The 27057-nt window shown below is 34.6% G+C and overlaps 1 protein-coding gene across 5 annotated transcripts in view; it reads left to right on the forward strand.

Moving 5' to 3' along the window:
• Positions 1 to 27057, forward strand: part of ACAP2 (ArfGAP with coiled-coil, ankyrin repeat and PH domains 2) — a 172248-nt gene that overhangs the window by 128884 nt on the left and 16307 nt on the right. For 3 of the 5 annotated variants that reach the window (XM_059891945.1, XM_059891977.1, XM_059891953.1), the window contains 10 exons: positions 2126 to 2238; positions 6409 to 6429; positions 9499 to 9550; positions 10801 to 10901; positions 11499 to 11604; positions 20607 to 20815; positions 21147 to 21216; positions 23253 to 23344; positions 24700 to 24884; positions 26026 to 26118. In XM_059891945.1, the coding sequence (XP_059747928.1) occupies positions 2126 to 2238; positions 6409 to 6429; positions 9499 to 9550; positions 10801 to 10901; positions 11499 to 11604; positions 20607 to 20815; positions 21147 to 21216; positions 23253 to 23344; positions 24700 to 24884; positions 26026 to 26118 (1042 nt within the window). The remainder of the gene's footprint in view (positions 1 to 2125; positions 2239 to 6408; positions 6430 to 9498; positions 9551 to 10800; positions 10902 to 11498; positions 11605 to 20606; positions 20816 to 21146; positions 21217 to 23252; positions 23345 to 24699; positions 24885 to 26025; positions 26119 to 27057) is intronic. The other 2 variants (NM_001105337.2, XM_059892010.1) reach the window with 2 other exon arrangements.

The raw sequence follows: 27057 nt of genomic DNA on the forward strand, positions 1-27057 counted from the left end.
GTATTTCTCTGTTCATTCATTTTTTTAAACATCCTTCACAAAATTTCATCGTTTTCTTTATCTTTTGGTAGGTGTATTTCTAGATACTTGTATTGGAAATGTTATTGTAAATGTTATCCTTTAAAAATATATTTTCTCACTGTTTACTTTGGTTGTCTATTAGAATAAAATTTGATATTTGTGTGTTGATTTTTAAACCAGTAATAGTCTTTTTAAGCTCTCTTTACTACTACCACTAATATACCTTTGAATTCTTTTGGATGTGTACAGTCACATTGTCTGCAAATAATCCTTTCCTTTTGGTTTATCTTGCTGGCTAGGACTTTCAAAATAATCCTGAATCAAAGTGCTTGTAGTGGTCCTTCTTGTCTTGCTTGCAATTTCAAAAGGGAAAATCTCATTTGAGTCCCTTCATTGTCTTGACTTATATTCCTTGGGCTCCGCACCAAAGCTTCAAGTTCTCCTGATAAGACAAGCTCCTGATGTTACAGAGAAATCTTTGGAATGTTGCCAAACTCGATTATATCTATTGCTGATTTAATTTTGTCAGCATAATTAAATAAATTATAGCTCCAAATAAATTTTAAATGAAGGAATTAAAATTTCCCTGATTTTTTTCCCCCAAAGTAAAAGCAGAAAGAAATGTAGCAGTTCATTTACAGATTATTTCATTTGATTATTTTGGATGATCATGTCCTTCACGATTAAGTTTTGAGATATATCAACAGTGTTTGTGTGTAATTCTGAAATGTGCCTAGCTCCTTTTCCCATCATCATGGACTCTCAGATTTAGAAAGCTCTTAGGTGATTATCCAGAGAAGGCAATGGCACCCCACTCCAGTACTCTTGCCTGGAAAATCCCATGGACCAAGGAGCCTGGTGGGCTGGAGTCCATGGGGTCACTAAGAGTCGGACACGACTGAGTGACTTCACTTTCACTTTTCACCTTCATGCACTGGAGAAGGAAATGGCAACCCACTCCAGTGTTCTTGCATGGAGAATCCCAGGGATGGGGGAGCCTGGTGGGCTTCGGTCTATGGTGTCGCACAGAGTCAGACACGACTGAAGTGACTTAGCAGCAGCAGCAGTAGGTGATTATCACTCTGCTTCTCCTCCAGTGCAGAGCCCCTGCATTCCAACATTCTTGGCAGATGGTCATCCAGTCTCTACCAAAATCTTTCTCAAGATGGAAGTCTACTCCTCTCTAATAGTATAGCATTCTAATTTTGCTTATTGGTCCAGAAGTAATTTTGAAGTTTCAAAACCGATTTTTAGAGTTTTCAATTTGGAGATCACAATGATTTTTCAGTTTTGTTGAAATTACTTTGGAAAGTCACCAGGAAATATTTTAAATATAGAATTTCTGGTTTTAAAATTTAGTGGCTCCTTGGAGGAAAACTGAAAGTTTGAATTGCATTCAAGTGAAAACTAGAATGGTTAGATGATTGAAGATGACTATGAGTGATTTTATAATCCTTATAAAAAAGTGAGCTAGGAATGCGTACTTCACACTGTGGTACTTCTTCTTTGCAAAAATAAACTTTTTGTATTTCTTTTTTTGAACCCCCAAATAGTGGAGTTATTGTTTCTACCAAAAACAGTATAACACTATAACAATATAAAACTACCATAATAGTAATATATTTAGAAAATAGTGGTAGATTTAACTAATCCCAAGTAGAAATACATATATTCCTTTAAAAAATTGTTAGCAGACACATCAATATTGGGATTAAATGAAAACATTTAAAACAACACGCATAGAATATCATGTTGTTCCCTTTGTCTATTTTTATACATATTATTTTGTTCTTTTAATCACAGTGTGTACAATTTATTTATCCAGGTTATATAATTTATAAAATTTTTATATTTGCTTTTCTCTTTTAATGTGTATTCTGTATAATCGTTTGTGTTATTGCATAATAGTCCACTGAATTACAATATGTTAATATGTTGAAGCATTCTTCTGTTACTGAACATTTAGGTCTCCACTTAGGAATGTTGTTGATCTAACTATCCTAATACAATGCTTTTCTACTGTTTGAGCTGTTTCTCTAGGATAGATTTGTCTAGGGAAATCAGTAAAAACCATACAAACTTTTTAATGTGTTATTTTGTTTAGGATTTCTCCAATGATGATTCTAAGCTAGAATATAACGTAGATGCTGCAAATGGCATTGTTATGGAAGGTTATCTGTTCAAACGTGCCAGCAATGCCTTCAAAACTTGGAACAGGTAATATATTTCAAACACTGGTCTTGCTCTTTCCATATCCTCAGTTTTCTGACTTTCTCTATGATTTAGTGACTCTTTCCTTCATAATTCTCTAAATTCACAGTCCCTAGTAACTTTTCTGAACTATGTGTATTGGAGATAAGTTGCCCCTCTAGGAATAAGGCCTTAAGAAGCAAGTGAAAAATAACACTAGCAAATCTAAATTCTAAAATTTAAGCAAAGTTTAAATTGGGAAGCAAGGAGAATTTTTATAATGCTTGGTTTGTAATGACTAGGTTACTACAATGAATAAGTTTTTAAATGTGAGCTTCCTCTGATATTTGTTATGAAATAGATCTGATTGCAAGTTATATATTGAGTATAATGGGTGAATAAGACAAGTGGGCTGTTTTTCCTTTTTTGGGTTCCTCCTTTATATGTGTGTTTATGTACATATTTACTTAATTTTGGCTTGTGAATCTTTAAGTGAGGTGATCCTGGTTTTTAGATCTGTTCAATAACTTTAACCAGGCTTTTTAGAATATGGGATGAGTTTTATATGTGAAGTGTATGTGGTAGCTGGTGCTCCTTTTTTGTTAACTTGATGCCTACTGAAAAATATTTTTTTCTAAACTGATTTTTAAAAATAAATGTTGATCAAGTAAATATCTTTAAAATGAATGTGTAAAATATTTTATTATATTTCTCATGTATTAATAAAGTGAAATCATTTCAGACATGAAGGCAAAAGGAAAGAGTGATTGTCTCGGGATCATCTTTCTGAATAGCAGTGATTAGTCTTTTATTCAAGGATAACTCCTTAGTGGAAAAAAAAAAATTATTTTGTAATACTTGAGAATAGTATCAGATTCTGGTTGATTGATTTAATTACTATTATATTATTGGTTGAATGTATATATTTTATTTGCTACTTGAACAGGATATGAATTCACTTAATGATAGAGAAGATTGTTTTCTTTTTTAAAAAAGTGGACATTAGCAAAATAAATAGAATTTTCTTGGTAAGTTTAATTTGGTATACATTTTTATTAATTTAACTGAAAACCATTCTGCTTGAATATTCAAAATATTGACACGGATTCTCAGTGCACTTATTTTGAGTTCTTGGTGATGAGGTTATATACAAAAAATATTTACTGATATTTTCAAATGTCATTTTAGTATCACTGTATCAATGTTATTTGTATCAATTTAGTGTCAATGTCATTGAGTATCTCTTTATCATTTGATATTGTCAGATGTTTAAATGGGACATGGTGTGTTGTATTTGAAGTAATTTTTCTTTACCTGAGAATGAATATAAATGGGAAAGAATGGTGATTGTATTTGATATTAAGTTTCTTTGAGTGATGTAGGACTTTAAAAGTAATGCATGAATATAGGAGGATCTACTCAGATGGCCTAATTAAGAAAGAAGGTTTTAACGATTGTAAAGTAAAAATGTAAAATTGAAATTTTGTTTTCTAAACTGTAAAAATTAAGCCAGTAATCTTTTAAGCCTTTCCTGGCAAATTTCCCTGGCCACAGTAGGAAATTAATAGAAGAAATAGTGTGATTGTCAAATTTTTTTAATAAAGAGTTTTCAACCAGTACAATTTCATGAGGTGTAATGTTAGAATTGAATTTTAACCTTCAGATTTCAAAACAACCTTCTTAAAATTTAACACAGTGAAAATACAATAAATCCATAAAAACCATACCATTGTGTTAAGAAGAAATTAAATGAACTTCCATGGAGTACTCTTAATCAGAAATGCTCACAGACTTCAAAATGAAGCACATTTTCCCACAAATTTCGTGGAAAATTACATTCCCATTTAGGACAACAGAAGAAAATTAATTGATTCAGGCATGTATCTTTTTGTTCTTATATGTTTCATGAATTTTATTAATTGGCATAGACATTAAACCATAATTAAAATTAAGTAGAGAATAGCTATTAAATTCTCAATTGCAGATATGTTACCTATCATTTGCCAAGTAAGAATGATAATAACTTTGAAAATGAGGCCACCTTTTAAAGGAGATGCCATTTCTATATGGTAGGATAGCAGTTATTGATTAAAATCATAGATTGTAGTTAACACCCTGATATTTAGTAAAGAAGATGGAAGTGCAGGGACATGTTTGCTCATTCAAGGTCACATACTTGGTTTGTGACAAAATTGAGGCTCAGAACCTGGCGTTTTAGGAAACTTGCTATGAAAATTCCAAACAATCTGTATTTTCATAAGATAAGATACAGCTTTGGTAAAAACAACAACAAAAATAGTTTAAAAACTATTTTTAAAAACTTCCCTAATGCATTTGCATTATTAGGAATAAATTATAGATAGCAAGTTATTCATTTTCATATACCTTTAAAGACTATTTTGATGAAAACACTAATTAAAAGCAGACTTGTAAGTAATGTAGCATATAAACATATAAAACTCTTTTCAAAGACAGAAGTCAAAAACCTTTTAACAAAAGTCTTAAGTATTTTATAGGTTATAGGTGAATAACTATAAAAGGGAGAAGAAAGAGAAGTCTCTTAAATGTTACTTAGAATTCCCTTCTGCTTTTCAATTTTAAAAATTTGGAATGTATCTAAATTTTTTTTTGTATGAGGTTACCAAAAATCTAGTCTCAGGAAATATTTGCAGATATTTTCCTTTTACCTATATATGATCTCAGACTCTTTCCTACTTGTCTAGTTAGTTCTCTGTCCAGCTTAATTTAATATATTTTATTACCCTCTGAATAAAAGACTGTGTATTTGTGATATTTGTGCCTTAACTACAAAAACTCAGGAATTCAACTGTTCAAGCGTACAGATTTTTTTCTGCCCACTTTTTTTTTTTTAAAGATTGTTTGTGGATTAGTTTTAGGAAACATACTTTCTTGTAGTCACTCTGAGAGGTTTCAGTGTTGACAAATTTCCTATTGTCTATAGCTTTATGGAATAGAAGCACACATATTTCAGAGTCAGCTTTTAAAAAAGATCTTCCTGAGAGAAATGTGAATTTGACTAGGAATTTCCAGTTAGTTTTAAAACCTGATGCTGTATTTCATTAAATCTAAGTATATTTTGAAAGCGTCATTCTATAATCTGAAATTTAACCAAAGAGATGGTATTGTTATGTGGTATGAATGAAATGGTGTAAGATGTGAAACATTTTATGTCTTATGTGAATTGTTGAGCTTGTTTCTGGTTGGTTTCAGATTTCTAATTTGTAGTGTCTCTTAAGATTTTTTAATGTCTGTAATATATATTTTTTGAAGATGTTATATCTATAAAATAGTCTTTCCAGGCCATCTTCTCAGTGTCGCAACTTCATTTCAAGCTCAAGTCAGAGCTAGATGGATTATTAATACCTATATTTCTCTTTTGCTTTTCATGATAAATTTAGAAAGTATGAAGGAACAATAAAAATAATTAAATATTAGCAGTATTTAGTACTGAACTGTTAAAACTAATAAGGAAGTGGAATAATTAACACTATGCTCAGTCTTTGTTAAACTGGAAAATGTAGCTAAAAGCATAAAGTGCATTCATTATACAGTATCTTAAAGCAAAGTATTCTGTTTCTAGTACAGATACAAGTAAGAAGTGTATACTTAGATTAAAGATAAACTCTACTTACGTGTGGCCTTAGAGTGTCTACTGTCATTTGATGAAAAGAGGGTGAGCCGGTGGGAGGAGCTTTTCATGTTGAAATGTTCTCATTTGTTTCAGGTTTATGTAGACATAGCTGTAGTGATTGTTTCCTTTAATTTTTTAAGATGAAGAAAGGTATTATTTGTATTTTAGAGCTAAAACCATAGAGGTAGATAACTCCCAATAATAGTAGAGTGTGCGACTATTCTCAAGAATTATAGACTGTACAGAATTTTCTCTGCCATAATGCTTTGAAGAATATTTTGAATATTTGTAAAATATTAGCCTTTCAGATTCCTAAGAGTTGGAATTAGTTGTATAAATGCATATTTATATATATATAAAGTATCAGCAAAATGCAACAGATATTTTTGATTCTTTTGTTAGGTTATGAGCTTAAGCTGGTTCCTTTAATTCTTGCTTTATTTTCATATCATGCTAGTCCTTTGCTTATTTTGCACATTTGCGTTTTCATTCTTTTACCACCTTTCCCTTATGTTTTAATCCTGCCCCATTTTTTCACATGACAGGAAAAAGCCCGATCATATCAGGTACCAAATGGCTTCCTTCCCCTCACCCCTGCCTTACTCCAACTTCCTCTTTGGCACGAGAAAGCTCGTAATTAACCTGCATTTCAGTTGGATTACTTGCAATGGATATAAAGTCTCTTTATGTTTTAAACTGAGAAGAAAATGTAAATATCTTATTTGAGGAACAGAATTATACCTTTTCATTGCTTACATCCTCAATTTGTTTTAATCTGGAAAGGAACATTTGATGTGTAAATAGTTGTCCAAAGAAGACATAACTTCAGTAATACAAGTACTACGAGTATGTATATATGTGTGTATGTGTACACACACACACGTAGGTATGTATATTTTAGGGGAAATGAGCTAGTAAATGCTTTTTAAATTTTTGAAATGGTAATTAGGTATTAGTCTCTTTGGTAATCACCTTATTAATTATGTTTAAAGGAAACATTGCCAATTCCTAGCTTTTTTGTTTGTTTTACCACTTTGGTCTTTTTCCTTGTGAAAATTAAATTGAATTTTAAATAAAGGAACATATATATATTCAAGCTTTCAATGTTATTAAATGTTCACTATTTGGCACCTATATGAATCTGCACATGAACCTATCATTTGTATGATTTTAGTGATAAAGCTTCTACTTTTAAAGATAAAGAGTGATAAAGATTTAAAAGTTTTGCTTTTACCCATGTTCTTGATTTTAAGTAAGTCCTGGGACTAGTGTTCAAAAATTATAAAAGATACTTGATTTATTTTTTGATGTATTCCCTCCCCAATTTTGTCATATAGAAGCTCTCATTGATATTTAAAAACTAATATTTGTTTATGAATGTATAATTTTGGTCTAAAATTTTTATTGAGTTGTCTCAATTTGAGATAGATATAAATTGGTGTCTTAGTTTTCTTAAAACCAAAAAAATTTCGCTTTTGAATACTTATATTTTGGCTTTTTGGTCAGTTTATGAATCTTGTAGAATATAGTATAGTTGTCAGCATAATGCTTTCCAACATATGTCTTTTTTATTATTTAATTACCTTTTAAAGTATCTTCAAATTGCAAGTGGCGTGAGCTTGAAATATTAAATATTTTTCCATATCCTGTAGATTGTGAATATTTTTCCCTTTATTGGAGGTCTTAATAATAACTAGAGTTATTCTATAGGAGCAAAGATTATATTTTATTTTGCTCACCTGATTAAAGTCTTGATCAATATAAATGAGTATAGTTAGCTTTTTTTTTTTTAATGGTAGAGGAGGGGAGATAGTACCATAAGACATACTGAGTTTGGCAATTAAAATTTTTTTCTACCCGGGATAGTTGTGATTTTTTTCACTTAGGAAATATCAAATTAAGATGAATTCAAAGTGTCTTGAATTTATAATATAAACAAAAATTGGTGATGTGAGAAAGTTCCTCATAAGCAGATAAATGGCAGGGGAACTAAGTTTCAGAAATATAAATGATCTATAAAGTTAATAATCAAACAGAATCTAACATAAAAACCATAAGTTTTTATCTAGTATTTTGTTTTTATGTTTAGAGGCTATTATTCTAAGATTCAGCAGGTCAAAAGAAATTTACTTTCTGATGACCTCAGAAGCATGAAAAGTTTACCTGGATGTTTTTCCATTGTTCAGTGAAATTCTTCGTAGTTTTTCATCAAATTATATAGTATTACTATATATAAAACGTAAGAATTTTTATTAATATAGTTTATTTCAAATGATTTTTTAATTAATACTTTAATCAATATCAGAGATTGTTTCCATTGCATGTCATCCCATGTGGCAGGGCTGCACCATTTTGTTTGTTTGGAGGTATTTCCTTTAACATTTCTAACCAACCATGTGTCCCAGAACAAAGAGACCCAGAAGTTCTTCCTTTTCTAGCCCATCTCTTGATGATTTGCGTTTAGAGGCAACCTACTTGGTTTTTACCTAGATGCTTGTTTAACAGATCTGTATTTTAATGGTAAAGGTGAATGCCTTTTTAAATAGCAAGAAAACCTAACAATCTGTCTAGCTTAAAAATAGAAAAGCATCTAATCATTTTCTCAGCCTTGGAGAATTAACTTAAATTTTTTGAAATAGAAGTTCTAAACATGTCTAAATACAATTTTTAGTGCTTTGTATTAGTATCAATGAAAAGGTAGAATCTCTATCTGCTAATAGATTAATAACTAATGTTTACAATAGAAATCATCTCACATGTAACTAATTTTAAAATAATGACTCAAATATTGTTTTACCTTTCATGCTTGATGAGAATTTTTGCTTCCTTTTATGAATGGCTTTTGGCTGTGATTTTTTTTTTTTTTTTTTGAGTCTTCAGGTCTTTTATTGTTTTAATAAATTAGAATTAGTAAATATGCCATACACAGGTTAGTTTTTTCTTCTAAAGAAGATTGCAAGTAAAATGCCAATTAATTTACAGTAATGAGCAGAACAATATAAATAATTGGGTGACTCATTTTTAGTAATAACTTTGACTTTTCTGCTAAGAAGTATTTTATATGAAAGTAAGGCCAAGTGAATTGGCGACAATCTCCTATTTGATATCATTTCTAAAAGGATGTTTGCTTTACAGATCAAATGCTTGTTGAATGGGGTGCAGAAAGGTTGAAAACAAAGCACCATTTGTTTCAGTCTTTTATTGTATACAAATAAATAGTCTTATTTATAATATAAATTTATTTCTACTTTATAACAAGCAAATTATTTTGGGGGAAAGCTTTAGTTATTTTTGGGGATGCTCACAAAGCTAAATTTTTAATTTTTAAAAAATTATTATTGGTAATGGCACAAAGTATAACAACTTTTGTTAGGGTATAAATTTCTGACATAAAAATGAATAAAAAATATGGTAGTTTTATTTTCTTATTCTGTGGTTTTAAAATTGCCTGAAAATTTTAGTTTCAGTAATTATCTCATTGACATCAGTTTATATAAAGCAAAATAAAACAATGCTCTTCTAAAAACTTAATTACTATAAACTGATTTTCTAGTACTTTCTCAAATATTTTGTTTCTGACAACAACTGAAATAAATTATGTTTGTGAAAATGTAATCTGTTTTATATTTATTTAGACGCTGGTTTTCAATACAGAATAATCAGTTGGTTTACCAGAAAAAGTTTAAGGTAGGTGTTTTATTAAGTAATTAAGTGAAAAACCATTGAATCCTCCACTTCAGTTTTTATTGGTATAGCAAGTTCATAAATATGTATGTGTGCAAAATTATCATTTGTTTTATGTTTGGATATGTATAAAAGGACTCAGGAGTGGAAAGTATCAGTATTGTTCCCTGAATTCTTAATTCCTATCTTTGAGATGGATTGTTCTGTATTTCAGGATTACTACTTTTATTTCTTCACATGCTTCTTTGTCCATTTGTGAGACAGGAATTCCCTAATACTGTTTTGGTGCTAAAGGCAAGGTTGTGTTTAAGAAATATCACTTTAGGGCCAAAAGTGATAATAGAGAAGGGTTAACAATTACATTAAAATATAAGCTTGAATTAATTTAAATAGAAACTTCTAAATTTGTTAATATTATTTTTATGTTTTTGTTTTCTTGAGCCTGATTTTGAGTGAGGTATTTTCATTTAACGGAAAGGTATGATGAGATTATATGTGATTTGATAATGTTAAAGATAATTAGAGAAAAGAACTATTAGTTAATGATTTGATTTTTACCTAATTAACCTTTATGAATAATATGTTCAGCTGTAAATTTCAAATACCCACCTACTTTGCTCTTGAGATGACACAATGTGAGATTTTACTTGCTAGGTTCTATGGTAGCAGGTTTATTCCATACAAATTCTTTAACTATTCAGTTTATGTTTTTTTCTACCCAGATAAGCTTGGTTTTGAGTTTTTATTTTTATTAAGTACTAAAAAATGATTTTAAAAATTCTCATTTTCTTAGATATTTTAAGAAGCATGTATAAGCTTTTTATTTTTCTTTCAGTTATTAAAACTAGACTCATGAAAGGCTTCTTTTTTGGAGGAGAGTGGCTTTTATTATATGTGAGGGGATCAGGAGAAAAATCGATTTGAAAGAAAATGGAAGAAAATTAACAGGAAGCTAACATTTATTGAGCACCTGCTAATTAACTATGAAGTGTTGGACTAAGTTTATATGAACTATTTCATTGAATTCTTATATAGCAATTTTATGAGGCAGATAAAATTAACAGGACATAATTACCTTTATACGGAATTAGTTATATCTATATTGATAACTCCTATTTCTGATCTAAAATAAGATAAATATAAACCTTTAAAATTAGACCATTTATTTCAAGTACTGTTTTTAGTATGTTTTCATAGGTAGTGACATTTAAAGCCTAGGTTGATAAATATGGGAGTTTGTTTCCTTGTTGTAGGATAACCCCACTGTGGTGGTGGAGGACCTCAGGCTCTGCACAGTGAAACACTGTGAGGACATAGAACGGCGATTCTGCTTTGAGGTGGTCTCTCCAACAAAGTGAGCAGTTCCAAAGAATTTGAGAGTTGTTTTTGTGTTTCTACAGCTTGTCTTAAAGAACTTTCCAGAATACAGAAAGATTTGTTACAGTTGTGACTGTAAGAGCTAAAGGGGAAAAAAGTGTTCTCAAATTAAATTTGAATTATGAATGATTACACACATATTAATGGTTACAACAAGTCAGATATTTATGTAACTTTTACGCAGTAGCATAGTCCTTAAATTCTGATGATTACTATGGCTATATGGAAACATTTTAACTGTCATGGTAATGAGCTGAAGTCATATATCAGGTAAATTTCTTTGATAACTTATTATTTCATATGTCTACCCAATGAAAAATATTAATGTTATTTTATGTGGCAAATTTAAAGTTTGTTTTTTTAATACACAGAATAGGTGATTTGTTTTCAGTAGATAATTTATTTCATTGACTTCTTGATTTCTTTATGAACATACAACCTAAATTTAGTGAAATAAAACCTTTCAACACAGTATTTTTTATTAGAAAATTATTATATAGCAAAGTTAATAAAAAATAAACCTTATTTTTTGGGTTAATTTAGTGTCTGAGAAAACAATGTTATTTCCTTTTAGAAGTTGTATGCTTCAGGCGGATTCTGAAAAGCTGCGCCAGGCATGGATTAAGGCTGTTCAGACCAGTATTGCTACTGCTTACAGAGAGAAGGGTGATGAATCAGAGGTTAGTAAACAGTACTGCAATACAAAGTGATATTTTGCCAAAGTTTTTAATTTTAATTGCAACATTGCATGATTATAACATTCTTTTTTTATGGAGGATGATTTTTTTGTATTGAAATGGGTTTGATTTTTAAATTATACATTTAGTTTCTTGTTTATTTCTCTTGACTTTTCTTTTAATTCCAATATTTCAGTGTATGTTTAATCCAGTATTTGAATATGTGTCTCAGGTATTCTGATGCAACTATTTTTCCTCAAATATTTTATTAATCTAATAAAACAGTGAATGTGAAAGGTAAACACTAAAACTGGGTGAAAAGCAAAAAAAAAGGAAAGCTCATATTTTTTAGTTGAAATCTCCCTGGAGAAGATAAGCTGAATATAGAGTCTGGCGTTGTAGTCTGGTGTTAGCTACCCAGTAAGTTTACAGACTCTTTTGAGCAAGGCCATGAGTGAGTCCTAAGAAATGAAAAATGTCTTTATTCTATCCTCACATTTTTAGTTTGGTTAAGTGTGGAATTTTTAGGTTGGTAGTGATTATTCTTAAGAATTTTAATGGCAGTGTTTTCTTGTTTCCAGAGTTGCTGTTGGAGTCTTTCTTGTCACCAATCTTTAATATTCCTCCTCTCCAATTTCTTTGTTTTCTTTTTCTGAAATTTTTGGACTGGTCTTATGATTTCTTTTTTGTGTGTATGTGTGTTTTTTTTTTTTTTTTGGCTCTGCAATCTGGGAGATTTTACCAGTTAGTCTTCCAAACCTTCTATTGAATATTCCAGTTGTGCTAGTGCATATTTAATTTTGAAGAGTTTCTTTTTGTTTACTGAATGTTTATATACATAAACCTGTTCTTTTTTCATGCATGCAGTATTAGATTTGTGTTTCTTAATTGTGACTGCACAGTATAATAATACAGGAAGTTTTAAAAAATCCCAGTGCTTAGGTACCACCCCAGAACAGTTGATTGGAGTTGGGGCCCAGGCATCAATATTTTTAAAAGCTTTCTACTAATAAGTGATTTCTCTGTTCAAGCAGTGTTGAGAACCATTTTATTAGGGGCTTTCCTTGGCTATCTTGTTATCTGTGCCTGGTTGCATTTGCTGTAAGAACATAGGACTTTGTTGACGGTGAGGTTCACTAAAGTGTGGACCATTTGTTGAGGAACAATTCGAGTTAGGATCTTTGGAATCTTTTCAGCTAAGATTCCCCAGAGAAGACTCACTGTTCTCCTGTGTAGAGGTAAAGGACTGGCTGGGAGTTAATTCCTGGGGAACCCAGCATTCAGTTATATATACGTTCATTTAATCCTGTGCTTACCTCCTTTTAGGTAAATGCCATCTAGTAACTTTCTGTTTTCTTTCTCAGTGAATGAACCTCTTGTCATTTGTATGTCTTTGTAGAGAACAGTTCACTAATGGCAGCATTGGGGAGGGGACCCCTGATCTAACTTTTTCTTAATAATTTCTCCTATTTTCATCCCCACTTCCAAGATTAACTGGTACAAATCCTTGAGCCTTTTGTCTTTTATGTGATGTAAATTGATGAACTCTTAGATTTTTCTTAAAATTTCCTTAGATTTTGCCTTGGTCTACTCTGTTACAATTCATCCAGCCACTTTGCAGCTCCCCGAATTTTGTTGCCCTTATTTTCTTTTCTGTTATCCATATTCTTATGGATAAATGTTTTTTGTTTTTTTAAATTAAAAAACCATGAGTTTCTTAAGTTCATTTCAGTTCAGTCACTTAGTCATGTCTGACTCTTTGCGACCCCATGAATAGCAGCACGCCAGGCCTCCCTGTTCATCACCAACTCCCGGAGTCCACCCAAACCCAAGTCCATTGAGTCGGTGATGCCATCCAACCATCTTATCCTCTGTCATCCCCTTCTCCTCCTGCCCTCAATCTTTCCCAGCAACAGGGTCTTTCCAAAAGAGTCAGCTCTTTGCATCAGGTGCCAAAGTACTGGAGTTTCAGCTTCAACATCAGTCCTTCCAATGAACACCTAGGACTGATCTCCTTTAGGATGGACTGGTTGGATCTCCTTGCAGTCCAAGGGACTCTCAAGAGTCTTCTCCAACACCACAGTTCAAAAGCATCAATTCTTCGGTGCTCAGCTTTCCTAATGGTCCAACTCTCACATCCATACATGACCACTGGAAAAACCATAGCCTTGACTAGACGGATCTTTGTTGGCAAAGCAATGTCTCTGCTTTTTAATATGCTGTCTGCTGCTGCTAAGTCGCTTCAGTTGTGTCCGACTCTGTGCAACCCCAGAGATGGCAGCCCACCATGCTCCCCCGTCCCTGGGATTCTCCAGGCAAGAACACTGGAGTGGGTTGCCATTTCCTTCTCCAATGCATGAAAGTGAAAGTGAAGTCGCTCAGTCGTGTCTGACTCCTAGCGACCCCATGGACTGCAGCCCACCAGGCTCCTCCGTCCATGGGATTTTCCAGGCAAGAGTACTGGAGTGGGTTGCCATTGCCTTCTCCAATATGCTGTCTGGGTTGGTCATAACTTTCCTTCCAAGGAGTAAGCGTCTTTTAATTTCATGGCTGCAGTCACCATCTGCAGTGATTTTGGAGCCCCCAGAAGTAAGGTCTGCCACTGTTTCCCCTGTTTCCTCATCTATTTGCCATGAAGTGATTGGACCAGATGCCATGATCTTAGTTTTCTGAATGTTGAGCTTTAAGCCAACTTTTTCACTCTCCACTTTCACTTTCATCAAGAGGGTTTTTAGTTCCTCTTCACTTCCTGCCATAAGGGTGGTGTCATCTGCATATTTGAGGTTATTGATATTTCTCCCGGCAATCTTGATTCCAGCTTGTGCTTTATCCAGCCCAGCGTTTCTCATGATGTACTCTGCATATAAGTTAAATTAGCAGGGTGACAATATACAGCCTTGACGTACTTCTTTTCCTATTTGGAACCAGTCTGTTGTTCCATGTCTAGTTCTATCTGTTGCTTCCTGACCTGCATATAGGTTTCTCAAGAGGCAGGTCAGGTGGTCTGGTCTTCCCATCTCTTGAAGAATTTTCCACAGTTTATGGTGATCCACAGAGTTGAAGGCTTTGGCCATAGTCAATAAAAGCAGAAATAGATGTTTTTCTGGAACTCTCTTGATTTTTTGATGATACAGCAGATGTTGGCAATTTGATCTCTGGTGGTTCTTCTGCCTTTTCTAAAACCAGCTTGAACTTCTGGTTCACGTATTGCTGAAGCCTGGCTTGGAGAATTTTAAGCATTACTTTATAGTGTGTGAGATGAGTGCAATTGTGCAGTAGTTTTAACATTCTTTGGCATTGCCTTTCTTTGGGATTGGAATGAAAACTGACCTTTTCCAGTCTTGTGGCCACTGCTGAGTTTTCCAGATTTGCTGGCATATAGAGTGCAGCACTTTCACAGCATCATCTTTCAGGATTTGAAATAGCTCCACTGGAATTCCATCACCTCTGCTAGCTTTGTTCGTAGTGATGCTTCCTAAGCATCACTTGACTTCACATTCCAGGATGTCTGGCTCTAGGTGAGTGATCACACTATCATGATTATCTGGGTCGTGAAGTTCTTTTTTGTACAGTTCTTTTGTGTGTTCTTGCCACCTCTTCTTAATATCTTCTGCTTCCTTTAGGTCCCTACCGTTTCTGTCCTTTATTGAGCCCATCTTTGCATGAAATGTTCCTTTGGTATCTTTAATTTTCTTGAAGAGATCTCTAGTCTTTCCCATTCTGTTATTTTCCTCTATTTCTTTGCATTGACCGCTGAGGAAGGCTGACAGAACATGGTCCACTGGAGAAGGGAATGGCAAACCACTTCAGTATTCTTGCCTTGAGAACCCCATGAACAGTATGAAAAGGCAAAAAGATAGGACACTGAAAGATGAACTCCCCAGGTCAGTAGGTGCCACTGGTGCCACTCCAATATGCTACTGGAGATCCATGGAGAAATAACTCCAGAAAGAATGAAGGGATGGAGCCAAAGCTAAAACAACACCCAGTTGTGGATAGGACTGGTGATAGAAGCAAGGTCAGATGCTGTAAAGAGCAATATTGCATAGGAACCTAGAATGTTAGGTCCATGAATCCAGGCAAATTAGAAGTGGTCAAACAGGAGATGGCAAGAGTGAACGTCAACATTCTAGGAATCAGAGAACTAAAATGGACTAGAATGGGTGAATTTAACTCAGATGACCATTATATCTACTACTGCGGGCAGGAATCCCTTAGAAGAAATGGAGTAGCCATCATAGTCAACAAAAGAGTCTGAAATGCAGTACTTGGATGCAGTCTCAAAAATGACAGAATGATCTCTGTTCGTTTCCAAGGCAAACCATTCAGTATCACTGTAATCCAAGTCTATGCCCCAACCAGTAATGCTGAAGAAGCTGAACAGTTCTCTGAAGGCCTACAAGACCTTCTAGAACTAACACCCCCAAAAGATATCCTTTTCTTTATAGGGAACTGGAATGCGAAAGTAGGAATTCAAGAAACGAGTAACAGGCAAATTTGGCCTTGGAGTACAGAATGAAGCAGGCAAAGCCTAATAGAGTTTTGCCAAGAGAATGCACTGGTCATAGCAAACACCATCTTCTAACAAAACAAGAGAAGACTCTACACATGGACATCACCAGATGGTCAACACCGAAATCAGATTGATTATATTCTTTGCAGCCAAAGATGGAGAAGCTCTATATAGTCAGCAAAAATAAGACTGGGAGCTGACTGTGGCTCAGACCATGAACTCCTTATTGCCAAATTCAGACTGAAATTGAAGAAAGTAGGGAAAACCACTAGACCATTCAGGTATGACCTAAATCAAATCCCTTATGACTATACAGATCTGATAGACAGAGTGTCTGATGAACTATGGACGGAGGTTCGTGGCATTGTACAGGAGACAGGAATCAAGACCATCCCCAAGGAAAAGAAATTCAAAAAAGTGAAATGGCTGTCTGAGGAGGCCTTACAAATAGCTGTGAAAAGAAGAGAAGTGAAAAGCAGAGGAGAAAAGGAAAGATATACCCACTTGAATGCAGAGTTCCAAAGAACAGCAAGGAGAGATAAGAAAGCCTTCCTCAGTGATCAATGCAAAGAAATAGAGGAAAACAATAAAATGGGAAAGTTTTTAAAGTAGATTACAGGTATCATGTCATTCCACACTAAATAGTAATTTCTGAATATCGTCTGTAACTCACTTCAGATGTCTCCAGTTATCCTAAAAATGTCTTTTACAACCTGTTTTACAAAGTAGGATCTTTTTTGTGACTGGGCATAGCATCTAGTCCAATGTTCCTTGTCTTTCAATCTAGAATAGTTCCTTTTTTTTTTTCCATGACAATGACTTGCTGAAAAGGTTAGACTTTCTGTTCCAGAATTCCTTGTCATAGACTGCAACATAGGTGATGTGTATACTTCGTGTTACAATGAGAGAAATACAGTATTGTTACCCAACCATTGCTAATGCTAAAATCTTCTTCGTGAAGATAAAGCAGACATGGTGGATTAGGGAGAGGCCAGTGTGATCCCTTCATTGTCGTGGTGCATTTCCTTTCTTGTTCCCAGTCTATTAATACTTCATTGCTTTGTATAACAAATCTACTTTGTCTTACTTTAACCCTATAAAGTCTCGTCCCCATCAACCATTCATTGACTAGTTTTGTAGCTGAGTTTGTAATTGTATTGGGAATTGCGAAATGATGATTTTCTAATTCTTTTCCCATATCCATTTATTAACTTGCATTCTTATGTGAAATACAGGTTTTCTTTATCAGTGGAGCTATTTAGTTAGTTTAATAAGAGATGCTTAAATTTTTGCTTTTAATTACCACATTTGGTTGATTTATTAGCTACCTGAAGTGGGGACAGATAAATGTTATGGGGGATATCATTATAAACTCCCGGATTTTTAAAAACATAATGGGTCCCAATTAATTGTGGTAATTACTCTTTTTTCACATTCAAATTATCACACCTTTGTCCAATAAGGACTCATGTGATGCCTTGAAAAATTTCTCTAGTTTTTAGCGGAGTTGTGAGAAGGAACAAATTTAGATGTGTATCCAGATCATATTGATGAGGAAGCTGGTGGATTGCTGAAATGCCTGTGTTAGCAGAATTGTACACCAGGAATAGTAGGGATTACAGGAAAAATAGAGATAGGGCCAACCTAAAATCTACCTAAGTTTGTAACTTGAATAATTTTAGGAACTTTAAAATCTCAATAAAAATATTAGCACAGTTGAATTCCTAATAAATAAACACTATAGTATAGAGGACAGGTAGGGCTTACCTTTAAAAATTGGTGAAGATAGCTTAAAGGAAGGGTACAGAAGGGCTGAGGCTTTGGTGACATGTGCAGAACGCATAAATATCAGAGAGAATGGTGTAGTAAACACTTTCAAGTCATAGCACGTGGCCAAAATGAGCCAAGGAGAGTGAAGGGTGGGTGTCATTTGCAGTCCTGTATTCCTTGAGGTGTCCAGCCCAGGTTCTGTGTTACCGTACTTTGCTTTCAGCTTCTCTAATTTGGTGCAAAAGCATTAGAGGAATACTGAGAGTGAACCAGCGTGATTTGTGCATTGACATCCTTTTTCTGTGTAATTGCTTACAAGCTAATTCACATTATCAAATATGTTTTAGTAACATAGGTTTTATTTCTTTTTTTAAAATTTAAAGTAATCTGTAACTTACAGAGAGGTTCCAAGTAGTGCAAATTATTTTTCCCCTGAACTATTTCAGAGTAAGCAGCTAACATATGGTACACCACCCATTATTAGTTTAGTGAGTTCTTCTCACAACTAGGACATTTCTCCTGTATAATCATAATCAAGAAATGAGCATTGGTACAGTACTACCATTTAATTCTCAAATGTCAAGTTTTAATAGTTGTCCCAGTAGTGTTCTTTACAGCAAAAAGATCTAGTCTAGAAGCACAGGTTTCTTTTAGTTGTCATGATTCTTCAGTTTCCTTCAGTTTTGGTAATAGTCCCTCAATTTTACTTTGACCTTCTTGACCTTGATTGTATCGAAGATTGCAACTTTTATAGAATATCCCCCATTGTTGAAATGTTTACTTACAAAGTTGTGCGTTGTTGGTAGGAGTATTATATAAATTATGCTGTGTTCTTCTCACTGCATCTTTTCAGGTGGCCTGAGATTTTGATTTGTCCCATTTTTGGTGATGTTAACTTTGATCACTTGATTAAGGTAGTGCATGCTAGACATCTCTACTGAAAATACTGTCTTTGTAATAGTATTTTGTATGTATTGGGTGTATGTACTTTGAGACTATGTAAATATTCTTTCCTATTCAAACTTTAATTTTTAAATTTAATTATATGAGGATACAACCCTGTTTTAATCAATGTATTATGATTCATTACTATCATTATTTGTTTTGTTGCTCAGATTGACTCGTTTCTCTAGTGCAGCCCTGGATTCTGTATCCTTTTGACATTTCCCCAACAATCTTGAAGTTCTTCCCTACCTTCTAGCATGATGAGATGTCCTGAGTTCATCTTTTTGTACTTTCTCTGCACCAGCCTTGAAATCAGCAATTTCTTCAAAGTACACTAGTTCTTTTGGGTAGAGAACAGTTTTTAGAAAGCAAAATAAAGGAATATACATGTGTATATATTATTTTACATCTTTACCGCTTTATAAATCTATTTATATTAAAACCATTAGGGCACCTATTGTCATCTCCAGTCCTAATGTAATACAACAGGGTTTGTTCTAACTTTCTCCCTTTTCATATAAATAACTCCTTTCTCTGAAGTAAGAAATCTGACTTCCTTTATTGTTAGCAGCTTTGCTCATATGCTCAGTCCCCCTGCTGTGACCAGTATGCTTGCTCTGCTGCCATTTCCCACCTGCCAGACTAACACCTCACACCAGGTGGTGCTACCACTTGGTGGTTCCTCTCTGTCTTCAGGCTCTCGTTTCCTTTGTTGGACTGTCTCCCTACGCAGAAATCCTTCTTCCCCTGCTTGAGAACCAGCAACCTGCATGGGGTCACTCTCATCTGAGGGTATGCTCCTCACCCAGCTCAGTCCTCTCTGTAATTCCATATCCCCACACTTTCTTTGCCTAGCCACACTTAATGGCTATTTTTTTTTTTAACTTTACAATATTGTATTGGTTTTGCCATATATCAAAATGAATCCACCACAGGTATACATGTGTTCCCCATCCTGAACCCTCCTCCCTCCTCCCTCCCCATACCATCCCTCTGGGTCGTCCCAGAGCACCAGCCCCAAGCATCCAGTATCGAGTTTTCAAGAAGGGCAAGATTATATTTGTGTGAATTCTGTTCTAAAATACTGGCTTATTAAAGTTGAAATGTTTTTAAACCAAAAGACTTTTTAGGCCATATATTTATTTGCATAGGATCCTCAAACTCTGTTTTTGTACTTGGTCATTATTGGTATAGTCTTTGCTGGGCACTTAAAAAGTTAGTTTTTTGCTTATCTGCCACCTTTTGCTTTTCTCCTGGTTTCTCATGAGCTTTTAGACATTGTGCGTTATATCGTTGGTTCACTCTGTACTTATAATTATGCAGTTGATCTGTTCTTTAGTAAAAGGCCATACCATTTTCAGTAATTCACTGCAGTAATTGAAACAACTTGCTTGCAGTTCATTGAATACCTTGGAAAAACTTGGTATAAAATAGTATTTATTTTCTTCTTGAGTCTTAATAGTCTCATGCATACTCTCTCTGTCTCTCATCCTGCATGCTAAATTCCTGTTCCTCTTTCTCTTTGCCTTTTATCTTGTACATACAATCATTGTGTCAAGTTATTTTTTATTAATGTGTTTTTCTGTATAAGACTAAAGGCCAATTGATGGCAGATCCTGTATGTTTTCATTCTTGAACCCCCAGTGTTTAGAACAGTGTCCTTCTTAGGCCCATAATAGGCCTTCAGATTGTTGATTGGCAGCTTTTGTTTGGAGCATGTAGTGTGCAATGTAGTATTACAATCCTTTTTTGTTTTTTTAAATCTTAATTCTTTTAGAAGCTGGATAAGAAATCGTCTCCATCCACAGGGAGCCTGGATTCTGGAAATGAGTCAAAAGATAAGCTATTAAAAGGAGAAAGTGCATTGCAGCGAGTCCAGTGTATACCTGGGAATGCCAGCTGTTGTGACTGTGGTCTGGCAGACCCACGGTGGGCCAGCATCAACCTGGGCATCACCCTGTGTATTGAGTGTTCTGGGATTCATCGGTGAGTAGGCCCGCCTGGGGTGAGAGGCTTCTTTTGGTTAAACACACGTACATGTTTCTTTCCCAGGGGTTAGAGGACTTTCCCTCCTGCCTAATTTTGCTGCCAGTTTGTGTCTTTGTACCTTTTATGAAGTGGATAAAATTCTGGTTTGTGAAGTGATTTCGAGGACTTTGATTCACCATTAACCAGAAGATCTATCCATATGTATATATGTGTTGAGGGCTATATTAGAGACTGTGTCACATTAAGATAGAAAAATCACTTGCATAATGTGCAAATAGAGATTTGAAAGTTTTATATATTGATGCAGTCTTTTCTTTTTCTGACTTAGGAGTCTTGGAGTTCATTTCTCAAAAGTACGATCTTTAACTTTGGATACCTGGGAGCCTGAACTTTTAAAGGTAAAATAAATATTTGCTTTAAAATATTTTATGTTTTCACATAAAAGTCAAGATTTTTTAAATTTATTTATTCTTTTGCCACTTGGCTATGCAGGATCTTAGTTCCCCAATGAGCAATCAAACCTGTGCCCTCTGCAGTGGAAGGGCAGAGTCCTAACCACTGGACCACCAGGGAATCCCCAAAAGTCAATATTTTAGAATCTGGATTTGCAAATGTATGAGTTTCTCAATGCCAACAGTGAATTAAATTGTATTGGAATATATCTGATGTTATTTTGGCAAATCTGGTGTTTTCTTACTGTTTTTTTTAAGTTGCTAAGCTTAAGTAGCACTCCTAATTGTATGTCAGTTCACTTTTTTAAGGAGACTAGCACCCTTGCATTTTTATGTTTTCTCAAAAATTAGATTCTGTGCCTTAATTTTAATATTTTGTAATTATATAATTTTTTATTAAGAATATGAGATATTGTCAGAGTGAGCTGCATAACAGGTTGGTATATCATGTTATTATGGCATTATTTTAGCATAGGCACATTTGAAAATTTACATATGTCAGGGGTAGTAGTCATCAAATTAAGACATCCTTTTTCCCTGTGTAAGGATTCATACCTATGAAAGTGCCATAAATAATTTTAGATCATCACTGGGTTTTTGATAAGTGAAAGTAAAAGTTGCCCCGTCATGTCCAGCTCTTTGCGACCCCATGGACTATACAGTCCATGGAATTCTCCAGGCCAGAATACTAGAGTGGGTAGCTTTACCCTTTTCCAGGGGATCTACCCGACCCAGGATTGAACCCACGTCTCTCGCATTGCAGGCAGATTCTTTATCAGCTGAGCCACCAGGGAAGCCTAAGAATACTGAAATGGGTAGCCTATCCCTTCTCCAGATATTCCCAACCCAGGAATCGAAATGGGGCCTCCTACACTGCAGGCGGATTCTTTACCATCTGAACTACCAGGAAGCCCAAGACTTTCAAAATTTATACTGATTAATAATGTAGCCATTTTAATTCCCACTGTTTAGTTTACCTATTGTTAAAAATGGTAGCTTAAAGGATGTAGTGTATTCTACATTTATTTGTCTGAAAATTGTGTTTCTTAATGCATTTGTGTTTTTATTTCAATCCATAGATAAACACATAATCCTTTCAATTATGTAAAGTAAAAAAGTTTTCTTTGTGGAATTACTGTGTAAACCTCTAAATGGAAGTGATAAGTTGGCTCATATGATAGAGCCCTATTTGTATAGATTGTATAAATTGATATGAAATTAAAGAAGGAGTAAGGGGGAGGTGGGAGCTAGAAATCTAACTTCTGCGTCAACTGTGGGTAGATATGAACTCAGTGGATTCATTTTAGAAATTTTGGTTGAAACACAGCTGTCTGATACTTTTAAAAAAATACTAAAGCAATATTTAGAAATGTAAATAAAATCTAAGGAGAAAATGTGTGTGTGTTAGTCATTCATTTATGTCCAAATCTTTGCAACCCCATGGGCTGTAGCCTGCCAGGCTCCTCTCTCCATGGTATTCTCTAGGCAAGAGTCCTGGAGTGGGTTGCCATTTCCTTCTCCAGGAGATCTTCCCTACCCAGGAATTGAACCCGGGTCGCCTGCATTTCAGGCAGATTTTTAACTGTCTGAGCCACCAGGGAAGCCCAAGGAGAAAATAGTTTACTTCAGTTCTGAGTTGTTTAAAGCTTAACCTATCTGGACTTAGGCTTCTTTTTTTTGGTTAACTTAGCTAATGTTGTGGGTATATAGCCTTGTGCTAACCACAGTGGAGGGATAGAAGTCTGGCAGAAGATGTATGAGGAGAAACCCTGTCTTAAAGAGTAGTAATCTAAGGGAGGTATTCTGGTGAAAAATGGAAAAATGCTGATAATGCTCTCAGTCCTCATTTCATTTTGTTTAACTTTCAGCATCATTGTGATATATGCATTTTCAGAACTTGCAAAGAATTAAGTATTTGCTTAAGGATTAATATAGTATATTTTAGGAAATTATAGCTTATTTTCTGTCTCTCTGCCAAACAGCTTATGTGTGAGTTGGGGAATGATGTTATAAATAGAGTTTATGAAGCTAATTTGGAAAAAATGGGAATAAAGAAACCGCATCCAGGACAAAGGTACTGTTTCAGTTGTGTTAAAATGTTACTGCGTCCCCCCATCTTGAATATAGCTATTATTTTATTTCCCTTTAATTGATATGTAATATTGAAACAGTGGTTCAGAGAGATCATTACTGCTTTGGTTAAAATGTGGCTGTTTCTTTCTTGGGTTTATTAATTAGATTGTATTTGATAGTCAGATAATAAATTATAATCTCTAGATGAGAGAGAAGCTTAAAAATTAAGGCTCTGCAAAGGAATATAAAACCTCTTACTAGCAAGTAAAGTAGACAAAGTTCTACTAGTTGCAGGCCTTTAAAAAGAGATAATCTGTTCATTAATGTCTCCAAGGGTCAAGTTTCTATACCTACAATGAATAATTTTTGCATTTTTGACTTTGTTTAGCAAATAATTGTTAATTACGTATTTCCTACATCGCATTTTTATATTGAAGGATTACCGTTGAAAAGGGTGACTTCTGGTAAGGGAGAGTACTTACTTAATTGCTGTGTTTTAAGTTTTACTTCCAGTCCTGTTCATGGAGACTTATTGAATGAAGTGGCAAAGAGCGCCTTCAATGTGGATAATTAGTTTTGTTGTTCATGTTATTTTTAATCTTTATGTTTCTTTATATTAAATATTAAAACTTTGCCATAATCCTATATTTGACTATATCTTTATGATAATTTTAAAAAGGTATTGCTCTCTAAACCAATACCGTTTAAATCAGATTCTTATTTTTGTGCAAAACTGTGGTTTGAGTTATCTCAGACCTTGAGATATCCTATTTTAGCCAAAGACTTAGGCATTTTAGAAAGATGTAAGTAGGAAAAGGTATAGAAGAAACTTGACAAGTTTTGTAGTTGTATCATAAATCAAAAATTCTAAGTGTGATACTTTTTTGGGTCCCCTTTAAGTTAAAAATGCTGTGTTGTGTTAAAGTAGTTGTCTTATGAAAACTTACGGTCATGACTAGTGGTAATTCAGTGTGTGACATTATTTATTGGAGTAAAAATAGAATTGAAGTTAATTTCTATAAATTTAATCATGTTTTGGTAGTTTTCATTCTTTAAAAAGCAACAGGGAATATGTGTAGAAATGAATGAGCATAGAAATTAAGAGACTAAGAATGCTATGTTAATACTGTGACTTTTCAGTTGGTTGATTATATTTATTTAAACATGAAATCATAGTTCATTAAATATTTGGAAGGAAAACATGTTGCAGAATGTTGGAAATACATAAAACTTTTTAACTAGTATTATGTTTAGTGACTTTCTTTGAAAAATTCAGTATGTAATGACTTCTTTTCACTGTTGGCCATGCTAAGAGATTAAACAGAACATCATGATGTTTTTATATATACCAACCAGACAGGAGAAAGAGGCGTATATCAGAGCAAAATATGTGGAGAGGAAATTTGTGGATAAATACTCTATGTCATCATCACCTCCTGAGCAGGAAAAAAAGATTGTCTCCAAAAGTTGTGAAGAAAAGAGGCTGAGCATTTCTAAACTTGGGCCAAGTGAACAAATTAGAGCATCTCCTCAGAGTTCAGGTATTACACTTTATTTGTTGTTTGTATAAGTCACTTGCTTAATTTCTGAATTAGTAGCTGTTGTAGATTTTTTAAATGCTGAAAGCACATCTTCTTCTATATATCCTAAGGAAAAATTGGATTTCTTTGTCTTTAAAATAGTTAAATATAAACAGTCTCCTGGTAATTCACATTCCTACATACAGTTGACCCTTGAAAAACTCAGGGGTTGGGGTACCAACTCTCCACTCAGTTGAAAATTCACACGTGATTTTTAGTTGGCCCTCCACGTATGTGCTGCCTCCGTATCTGCTCTGTAGTTCCTCTGTATCACTGGTTCCGCATCCATGAGTTCTACCAATCCCAGATCATGTGGTACTGTAGTATTTTGTACTGAAAAAAAAAATCTGTGTATAGGTGGACCATGTAATTTAAACCTGTGTTGTTTAAGGGCCAACTGTAATGTATCTATCCTAGGGAATAAAACTGCTTAAAATCCAAGGGGAGATGGGAATTACAGATTTATCATGCAAGAAGCCCTAAATATCTGATTAACCACCTAATATCCTTCCTGTTTCTTCCTCCTAAAATTTTCCCAATAACGTTTTTTCCTGCCCTCTTCCCTTCTTACGGCCTGCTTTGTGCTTTGCTAACTTGCATGTCCCCAGTGGTTGCTGTAAATAGCGACGAGGCCAGGCGGGAGTCTCTCTTCTGTCCTGATGAGCTAGATTCACTCTTCTCCTACTTTGATACTTCTTCAAAACTACGTAGTAGTAAGTACTACTCTTGTGGAGCATTCCAAGTCTGTGCCGGTGGTCATTGTGTGGTGTGGCCATTTCTCTAGATGTTACCCATTGTCTCAGAATTGCACATTGCTTACCGTCATACGATAAATTAATGCTTTACTATCCCTGACACATTCTGGGGTAATGAGAATGAGATATGTTACGACTCTGAAAATAAGTTTATTTCTAGGCTTCATGACTGATTCATATTTTGATAAGTGAAGTGTACCAAAGAATTAAAATTGTGAAAAGTTTATTCTGGTGGTGGCTGAGTTCATGTTGATGTTTCAGAGTTCATTTTAAAATCTCGTTGTTTGTGGGACTTTTTTCTTAATGGTTCAAAACTTTAATCTCTAGCTGGTTTTTCTTTAAAACAGTCAAAAGTAATGACAGTGGAATCCAGCAGAGCTCTGATGATGGAAGAGAATCTTTACCCTCCACAGTGTCAGCCAATAGTTTATATGAACCTGGTGAGTTTGGTGAAATTCAGTGTTAAATGATATTGTTTGCTGGAAAATGCATGTGAAATGTGAAATGCCACGTCTGATTGAATAGTTTCTAAAGGAAGTGGTTAATCTTTTAGAAGGTACTAAGGGGAAGTTCGGAGAAGGCAATGGCACCCCACTGCAGTACTCTTGCCTGGAAAATCCCATGAATGGAGGACCCTGGTGGGCTGCAGTCCATGGAGTCGCTAAGAGTCTGACACGACTGAGCGACTTCCCTTTCACTTTTCACTTTCATGCATTGGAGAAGGCAATGGCACCCCACTCCAGTACTCTTGCTTGGAAAATCCCATGGACGGAGGAGCCTGTTAGGCTGCAGTCCATGGGGTCGCTAAGAGTCGGACACAACTGAGCGACTTCACTTTCACTTTTCACTTTCATGCACTGGAGAAGGAAATGGCAGCCCACTCCAGTGTTCTTGCCTGGAGAATCCCAGGGACGGGGGAGCCTGGTGGGCTGCCGTCTATGGGGTCGCACAGAGTCGGACACGACTGAAGCAACTTAGCACTTAGCAAGGGGAAGTTAATACTGCTGAATGAGAAAGCAGCTATTTCTTTTCATATTTGGAAGTTCTGTCCTAGCTGTGTATTTTTCTAAGCCTCATGACATGTGCTGAAAGTAACTTGTCAATAACTAAAGGTAATTTTTAATGCATGTGAACTGTATGTCTTATTATCTGTTATCTTTTGGGGGACTGTCTTTTTACATATATAATTATACATATTTATTTTTGGCTGCACTGGGTCTTCATTGCTTTCTTTGCGCGGGCTTTCTTCTAGTTGCGGTGAGTAGGGCCTGCTGTCTAATTGAGGTGTGCAGGCTTCTCAGTGCAGTGGCTTCTCTTGTTGCAAAGCACAGGCTCTAGATCTAGCCTCTTGGACTTTAGTAGTTGCAATTTGTGGGCTC

Source organism: Bos taurus, chromosome 1, assembly GCF_002263795.3.
Source record: "Bos taurus isolate L1 Dominette 01449 registration number 42190680 breed Hereford chromosome 1, ARS-UCD2.0, whole genome shotgun sequence".
Lineage (NCBI taxonomy): Eukaryota > Metazoa > Chordata > Mammalia > Artiodactyla > Bovidae > Bos > Bos taurus.